This window comes from Priapulus caudatus, unplaced genomic scaffold (assembly GCF_000485595.1).
Source record: "Priapulus caudatus unplaced genomic scaffold, Priapulus_caudatus-5.0.1 Scaffold26, whole genome shotgun sequence".
Taxonomy (NCBI): Eukaryota; Metazoa; Priapulida; class Priapulimorpha; order Priapulimorphida; family Priapulidae; genus Priapulus; species Priapulus caudatus.
The window spans coordinates 763,681-773,371 of record NW_014577087.1 but is presented as its reverse complement, the minus strand read 5'-3'; the positions used below and the strand labels follow the sequence as shown (position 1 = coordinate 773,371).

Sequence of the window (9,691 nt, the reverse complement as noted above, 5' to 3'; positions counted from 1 at the left end):
TCTCCTCGTCTCTCTCTCTCGTCTCGTCTCGTCTCGTCTCTCACTTCGTCTCTCTACTCGTCGTCGTCGTACTCGTCGTCTCTACTCGTCTCTCTCTCTCTCTCTCTCTCTCTCTCTCTCTCTCTCTCTCTCTCTCTCTCTCTCTCTCTCTCTCTCTCTCTCTCTCTCTCTCTCTGATTCGCCATTCACTTCCCTTGCAGGATCTCGTGTCGCTGTAGACGGAGCGCGATGGAGATAGCTTCCTGAGTTCCGCAGGCAATCCGGCGCGCAACAACGTTCCTCCCCGATGGATGCGGAAAACCGTGTCATCCTGAACGTTGGCGGCATCCGCCACGAGACGTACAAGGCGACGCTGAAGAAGATAGCCGCCACGCGTCTCTCGCGTCTCACCGAGGCGCTCGCCAACTACGACCCGGTGCTCAACGAGTACTTCTTCGACCGCCACCCGGGCGTGTTCGCGCAGGTGCTGAACTACTACCGCTCGGGCAAACTGCACTACCCGACCGACGTGTGCGGGCCGCTGTTCGAGGAGGAGCTCGAGTTCTGGGGCCTCGACGCCAACCAGGTGGAGCCCTGCTGCTGGATGACGTACACGCAGCATCGCGACACGCAGCAGACGCTCGCAGTGCTCGACCGGCTCGACCTTGACACGGAGAAGCCCAGCGACGAGGACGTCGCCCGCAAGTTCGGCATGGAGGAGGAGTACTTCTCCGGCAACATATCCTGCTGGAAGAGGTTCCAGCCGAAAATATGGGCGCTCTTCGACGAACCGTATTCTTCCAAAGCTGCTAAGGTAGGTAGGCGCGGGGTGGTGGTGCCTGGTGGCGGTGCCTGGTGGCGTGTAGCCGGAGGATCTGTCCAATCCCTTTTGCGTGTGTGTGAGAGAGAGTTAGATACGGTTATATCAGAGTACTGTATATATCAGAAGTAGATAATAGGGATTTATGTTATGTTATGCTATGCTATGTTATGTTATGTTATGTTATGTTATGTTACGTTACGTTACGTAGGCCCTATATATGTTATCTTATGCTATGCTATGCTATGCTATGTTATGTTATGTTACGTTACGTTACGTTATGTTGCGTTGCGTTGCGTTACGCTGCGTTAAGTTACGCTACGTTACATTACATTACATTACATTACATTACACTATATCATGTTATATTATAATATATTTGTATTAAATTATATTATATTCATGCTATGATGCTTGATGCGGCCACTGCTTAGTGGGATGAATCTATATTAGTAGTAGCATAGTGATGGTGTCGGTGAATGGTATCGCTGGTATGACGTAAACTTGTACTTCCAAACGTTGATGTTTCCATCTTTCTTTCCAAATTCCAAAAAAATGTTTTTAGAACGCGAGGTTGTAATTGCTCTCCCTGTTTTCACGCAGATATTAAGCAGTCGAAAAGTTATTTTTTAGACATATGCGAGAGCTATATTATGAACAGTCATAAAGAACAAACCCTGCGTGTAAATCCCAAATCACCTACAGTTTCCTTATACAAGTTGTTTCGTCGTTGAAAAGTATCGTAAACATGGAACGTAAAACGCGTCACTCAGTAGAGATTAACTCTCGTGTATCTAAAGCATTTCTTCATCCCCGCATTATCGAGCAAGCGTAATTACTCGAGCGGCTATTTTCGTAGTTCTGTCACTATAAATAATGGACTCCATAGAACCACGCCACTCATCGTACAACCACGCAGCCTCGCGCTGTATGTTTTGGCAATACACGCGGCGAAACCCCCTCCCCTTACAAGTTTCGTTTGTTTCGTTTTGCGATTTCCTTTCGGTTTTTAACGCTCGCCAGCTGTATGGGTAACCCAGCATCCGATGCATGCTTGGTGTCGGTTTTTACCGTTCGTTCATTCAAGTCCCGGCGTCGCGAAGAGAGGCGTGGGCTGAACATGGGGGGGGGGGTGAGCAACAGCTGCTAATTCTCCAAAGCCTCTTCGCTTTAGCCACGCTGTCTAGAGCGTCTGAGAGCACAGGCCAGCGCCAACCACTTAAGCATTCGAACCAGTATGAGCGGCCACCTTTACAGAACGGTCACCTGTCCATTAAGGCAACGTTTGGTGCTTCCATTGAGAGACCGCTAAGTACAGGTTTCACTGTAGTTGTACATGGTGAACATCAGCAATATTATTATGATGAGGTGGCGTTGAACTTCCACGCGTATTCTATTTCATCGGCTTTGCGTTTGAAAAATATCGCGGAATGAAGATTGTTCGCGGTGGTCCGTCATCAGAGTGCTTCGAAATCAATGAAAAAATAGCGTACTCGTGCGCGTAGCTATTTGGAAGGAGTCAGAAATAGAATGCATATTTTATTGGTAACGCCTGCTGGTTGTATGGCTTAGTTTGAACGGGGCTGCTGCTTAGCCGTATGTCTGTGCCTTCTATTTCTGATCTCGCTGCCAAATATTTGAACCAGAAGTGCATTAAGTCAAGGAAATGGCGTTTACTGTTTACACAAATGGATGAAATACACGTGTGAGAGGTTCAAGTATAGAATTAGTTATTATAGAGCCGTGCATGACCAATATTAGAAGCGGATTTTACAAACGGAATAGACATTTATAAGTAACGCCACTGCACCTACAAAGCAGGAATATGCAAATCTTAAAAATGATTAAATTCTAAAAAATTCTAAAAAATTCTTCATAAATTCTAAAAAAATTCGCAAATCTTAAATTTTATAGATAATACTTTTAATTTATAGCATACATGTTGTTGCATACCAGAGTAATTAACCGTTTTTAAATAACAGTACCAATAGGGTAACAGCAATCCAATATACAAATAACAAATAAAATTACGAATTAGTATAATCTATATGTGTATATTTACGAATATATAATTAAATAAGTAAGTAAATAAATAAATAAATTCATTAATTAATTAATTAATTTATAAATAAATAAATAAATTAATTAAATGAATGAATGAATGAATGAATGAATGAATAAATAAATGAATAAATGAATAAAAGAGTCAAGCGAGCAAACGAATTAATTAATGGATGGATAGATGAATGGATGAATAAATGAGTAATTTCATAAACAAATGAATGAATGTATAGATGTAGGTATGTGTGAATTAATGAGCGAATGAACAAATAAATTAATAAATGAACGGATGAATGAATGAATGAATGAATAATAACTAACTGGCAAACTAAATAAATAAATAAATAAAATGATAACTAAATAAATAAATAAATATCACTGATGCACCTGCTCTAGGACAACCAAGTAACCTCTGTGCCGACTGCAAACTTTAAGCAGAATATATGAATGAATGAATGAATAAATGAACGAATGATTGAATGAATGAATGAATGATTGAATGAATGAATGACTAAATGAAAAGACGAACGAGCGAATTGAGAAATGATGAATAAATAAATGAATGAATAAATAAATGAATGAATAAATAAATGAAAGAATTAATAAATTAATTAAAGAATATTCCACTAACGCACCTGCACCAGTACAATCTAGTAACCTCTGTGACGACTGCAACATTTGGCATAACTAATTTTATGCCACCTCATCGTTACATAATTAAGCATTTGTCATGATTAATAAAGGAGCATCACATTCTAAAATTAAACGTGGCATTATAGCTGGTTAATTGATAATTTTGCACTCGTGAATGTGCTAAAAACTATATATAGGCTTTTTAACGAGTAGAATTCAACATATTCCCTCCCAGCCCAAACCGTTGTTGGTTTGGCAGGCTTCGTTCGCGCGTTGATCACCCGTCTCGTTTTTCTACCTACTGTCTGGTACACAAACATCGTAACCAATCAAGCATGCACGCCACACGCCGCGCGTTTTACGCGCGCTCGCATGTGTCCGCAACGCGAATTAATTACTCTAAAAGGATGCTCGCATTTTTTTTCCTGTGTTTACTTTCAGGTGGTGGCTGGTGTATCTGTGTTCTTCATCGTCATATCGATATTGTCGTTCTGTCTCAAAACGCATCCGCATCTACGCGTTCCCGTCATCAACAATGTCACAGTGCAGATATCCGACAACATAACCGCCTGGACTCTGGACAAGGAGAGCACGGAGGCACACCGCGCCTTCTTCTACATCGAGGCAGTATGTAACGCCTGGTTCACGATCGAGATCATCATGCGATTCATCGTGAGTCCGAACAAGTTGCAGTTCTGCAAGGCGCCTGTAAATATCATAGATTTTGTAGCCACAGCTTCGTTTTACGTCGACTTCATGCTGAACAAGCTGTCGAACGTCGAGAACGCCGACATACTGGAGTTTTTCAGCATAATACGCATCCTTCGGTTGTTCAAACTGACGCGACATTCGCCCGGACTGAAAATTCTCATACACACTTTCAAAGCCAGCGCCAAGGAGCTCACGCTGCTAGTGTTCTTCTTGATACTTGGCATAGTGATATTCGCCAGCTTGATATACTATGCCGAACGCATACAGGATAACCCGCTAAACGACTTCACGAGTATACCGGTCGGCCTGTGGTGGGCAATAGTGACGATGACCACCGTCGGATACGGAGACATGGCGCCAAAGACTTACGCGGGCATGTTCGTCGGCGCACTGTGCGCTCTCGCCGGTGTGCTGACCATTGCTCTGCCCGTGCCTGTCATTGTGTCGAACTTCGCCATGGTTTACTCGCACTCTCAAGCCCGAGCACGGCTGCCTAAGAAGAGGAGGCGCGTTCTGCCGGTGGAGCAGGTACGGCCGCAGCGGAAGGGTCCCGGGGCGGGACCCGGCGGTCCGGCCAACCGGCGGATGAACGCCATCAAACACAACCATCCAATGAAAGACGCTGGAAATCGGATAGGTGAGACAGGACGACGCTGTGCTGTGTCTCTGTGTGCCGCACGCGGCTGTAACCTGTAGATCTTAGTAGTCGTCGTTTTGTATCTGTGTTGATCGTCGGCAGTACGGAGAAAAATTTAAATTTACAGAAATTTTTTTTCAAGCGAATTGTTCTGTCCGTGTTGGTTGTATCTCATGCTACTAAAATGTAAATGCAAGTGTATTTGGTGTGTGTCTATGTGCAGCCTGTATAATGATACTTCTTACAGCATTTTAGCATACGCAGATGAGAATATTATTGTACATATACTGCGTGGCATAGGCACATTTACAACGTTATGCTGTCATTCTCGAACTTTGCACATTAAACGTTTATTGCCTCCTCAGTTACAGCTGATACCACGTGATCCAGGACGCGTGTTCTATTTGCTAAACATCTTTCGTTTTAGGTTTTTAGGTGTCGATCCGTGTTTCCAGCCAGGATGCGATGAGATGTTCCACTCTTACTCTCTAATAATTATCAGTAACTCGGTAAATAAAACATGTCCCGCAGCTCACGATTAGGCAATAATACGCCAACCTTGTAGCTAAGCATCTATTTATTATAGTGTAATATAATTAGCAAATATCAGGAGTTGATCCACGGAATCTGGAAGGGAAATGGGTCCGGTGAAAATGGAGCACAGGTAGCGGGTAGCGGGGATTGTTACTTGATATTTTTACTTGTTACTTGGGTACGTTAAGGAGTTTTTATAGAGAAATGCTATTTCAATCCGATGGATTGCGACTATTTTTTACATGTTTTTTAGAATTACTTGATTCTATTTTAATGGAAGCAATTTTTTTACTATGTATTGGAAAAATCAGGCCTATAAAGTCACAGTGTGGAGCTGACCCCCTAGATTTTCCTCTAGGACCGTTCTCAACGTTCTTACACGAGCCTGTTCTTATATGCAATGTGATATATTATTCTTACAACCTTTATCCTATGAACTTGACGCATAGTTCAAAACCGGGTCGGTTACGGATTCGTCAAGCATAAGTCTAGTTCATTATTGTAACAAATCTTTGCTTCCGCCCTTAATTTTAGACAGGGAATCGAATAACATTGGCTAAATGTTAAGTAGGCATAAATGTTAACTTTGAGCCTCACGGTAAATATGAAGGACATTTCTTCGTGTTAAATGGCGAACTTTTTCCGTTGTCCATATTGCTTGCCAATTTTCAAGCGTTTCTTACATGTTCGAAACGTCAGGTCATAGAAAGTTTAACGTCGCATCTTAATCTCAAATCTTTTTACATATAGCAGAAAAATTTGGCTCGTCATTACTAACTCACGAACAGATACACTAATTATGCCCTCTAAATCACGGTCAACTAATGACATTATCTGTAAATGTCACTTAAAAGTCATATTCGGCAGTAATACAATATAACACCATTGCCCCATAGGCCTAATTAGAATACACATTATGTCATCTTCGTTCATAATCACGTTAATGGCACAGCTTGTATTTATCCCCCCACCCGACCCGAAAGAATATTGATTACCAAAATATATATCATCGTGTTCCATGAACTCGCAGTAAGAGTTCTGAAGAGACGAAATGGCACGTCGTACACCGCGATGTGCAGATTTACCTCCATTCTAACGTCGACGTCTTTCTGACGTTGGCTTTTCTTTCGGTAATCTTAGCTTTTTCCTAAAAAACGGTTAGAACTATTGCTCGGCAGAGCAGTCTAAAACAAAACAATTGACCATTCAGGCTTGCGTGATTGACAGGTAGTTCTAGCCAATCAGCGTCGAAATAGGAGCATTCTAAAATATGCTGCATCGCGACACAAGTTCGACAATTTGACGCGCGCGCGTGAGAAACACATACAAACTGGTAGCTTGGCCGATCCAGCAGCAATATCCAAGGAAAGGCGTGGCCGTCTCGCCCAGACGTATAGGTCAGCTGGGACAAAGCTCATTTATGCTATATATCGACACATTAAAAGTGTCCCACATTTTAGCGTCTCGATATCGCCGCGTGTATAGAGCTTGCTGTGGGTTATCCAGCCAGGCACGCCGCCGCGCATAAACAGTAGCGGCCATGCAGGCAGGCAGGCAGGCAGGCAGGCAGGCAGGCAGGCAGGCAAGCAGGCAGGCAGCAGCAGCCACATCTGCATACGCCTAATCGATACGGTAAAATGGAAAACACCTCCTAATGGAGCGTCACCCTATTTCTGCAGATTCACTCGCGCTGCTGATGACGCCCGTGCTTCCTTCATTACTGTGTGTATCTAGCCTGCTCAGGGTCTCACGCGGAATCAGGAGGCAATCAAAAGGAATGAATGCGTATGGCGAGCCTTCATTTTAAGCCATTCCGCCGTAACTGCCGACACAGATGTCCTTGTTTCACCCCGTACATACACACATGCACGCACGCGCGCACACATACGCACACACGCGCACACGCACACGCACATACGCACACGTTTATATATATACTAGCGGGATACCCGGCGTTGCCCGGAGAAATTAGTGGCGTTACTCAGTTGGTAACCGCTTGGTTAAAAGGAAAATACCCCAAAAATCTAACTATCTATCTATCCATGCATCCATTCATGCATGCATGCATCCATCCCATTCCATGCCATCCCCTGCCATCCCATCGCACCGCATCCCATCCCATATCCCATGCCATCCCATCCCATGCCATCCCATGCCATCCCGTGCCATGCCATTCCATGCCATGCCATCCCATCCCATGCCATCCCATGCCATCCCATCCCATCGCACCGAATCCCATCCCATCCCATCCCATCCCATCCCATCCTCCCATCCCATCCCATCCCCATCCCATCCCATCCCATCGCCATCTCCCATCCCATCCATCCCATCCATCCATCCATCCCATCCCATCCATCCCATCCACTCCCATCCCAATCCATCCCATCCCATCCTCTCCCATCCTAATCCATCCCATGCCATCCCATGCCATCCCATGCCATCCATCCCATGCAAACCAGTAAAAAACAATAAGAAGATCAAAAAGAATAAAAGACATAAAAATTAAAAATATAAATTAAAAAGTAAGAAATAAAAATAATACATACTAAAGAAGGTAGGTAAAAGGGAAAAAATGAAAAAAGGGGAAAATAAGTTGATTCAGCTGCCTGATTCAAACACACTACACACCACACACACACACCGCACGCACGCACGAGCACGACACGCACGCCACGCGAGCGCCCGCACCACGCACGCTACGGCGGCATACACACACATACACAACATTGCGCGCCACGCTTCTCAACAGCGACTGGCACGTGTCACGGAACGCACAGCGCCACACGCACGCACACACACACCACACACACACACACGCACGCACGCACGCACGCACGCACGCACACACACACACACACGCCACCCCCCCCACCACACACACTGTTATTTTAGCTAGTCTAGCAGTACGATATTATGGTTCAACAAATTTTTTAAATCTATACAGTCATACCATTTAAAGGTGGATTAAGGGGGTGGGGTCCATGACGTCTTGCTTGCACTCTCTGTGACAACAGGCCAGTTATTATTACTTGCTTAAAACATTTGTCTACCTTCAAAATAGACGTTATGCAGTCGAAATACGTCGGATTAACCCCGCATTTCTATATGGACATTTGTGAGCGGTCATCCAGCTCAATCCCTCTCTCATCATCAACTCTCCGCTTAGTTTCATGTTTACTGCCCCCCTCACTCCCAGAATTCCTGGATTTATTCTTGCGATTGTAGACAAAACATCAAAATCACAGCTTATCGTTGTTTTAATCTTGCAACCGCATGTTCGCGTTATCTCGCCTATACCATGCACCTTTCAACCATAAATATTGTCGATGTGAAAAATGGATAATACGCACATTTATATTTGCCAGGTATGGCTCTAACTGTATCCGCATCCGCAGGGAATGAATCATTCCATAAATTTATCTACGTGTATGTGTTGGGAAGACATCCTGTTGTATTACTCTATGTATGTGCGTTACTCACACTGGCGGCTTTTACTTGCCTTTTTTGTGAAGGATTTCATGTTCTTGCAGGTTGTGTTTATAATGGCGTGTGTCTACTAGAATATTCACGGAGAAACCCCATAGATTTTACATTGACGTTTAACTTTTTTTCCCCTTTCAGAAAGCCGTGCCTTTTTGCATGTTTCTTTTCAATTATGGTAACATCTATTTTCTTAGCTTAAAGACATTCAAATGGAACGGGACGATCAATGTGTCGAGAGTTAAGACGATTTTTCTCCATCGTGTACATCTAACGTTTAGTTCCGTGAGAACGGTTCAGCTGGAGCCCACATGTACTATTAACATTCCAGAAAAGATGCTAACACAGCTGCGCCATTCATTTTTTGAGCAAATGTATTATGGAGCGTGTAACATGCCAGTAGGACACCAACCGTTCTCCTTATAGCTGAGGAGCATATTGTATACCATGTGCTATCGGCGGGCGTCGTCACTTCGAATATCTCCACATGTATCTATCTTTATGTCTGTTTTTACACACAATCAAGTCAAGACTGCTGTATACACAACGCAGACTTAGCAGAGAGCAATTTGACGGTTTAAATATGATTGATAAGCGCATGCCAAACGATCGCGCATCGCGCTCAGACGCACGCACACACACACACGCACACGCACACGCACACACACACGCACACGCACACGCACACGCACACGCACACGCACACACACACACACACACACACACACACACACACACACACACACACACACACACACACACACACACACACACACACTACACACACACACACACACACACACACACACACACACACACACACACACACACACACA

General features: G+C 44.1%; 1 protein-coding gene across 1 annotated transcript in view; it reads left to right on the top strand.

Moving 5' to 3' along the window:
* The window catches only part of LOC106814406 (potassium voltage-gated channel protein Shaw-like), a 58,816-nt gene that overhangs the window by 17,000 nt on the left and 32,125 nt on the right, over positions 1-9,691 (top strand). Inside the window, exons 2-3 of the mRNA XM_014818726.1 lie at positions 201-793; positions 3,935-4,841. Of these exons, the coding sequence (XP_014674212.1) occupies positions 287-793; positions 3,935-4,841 (1,414 nt within the window). The 5' untranslated portion in view covers positions 201-286. The remainder of the gene's footprint in view (positions 1-200; positions 794-3,934; positions 4,842-9,691) is intronic.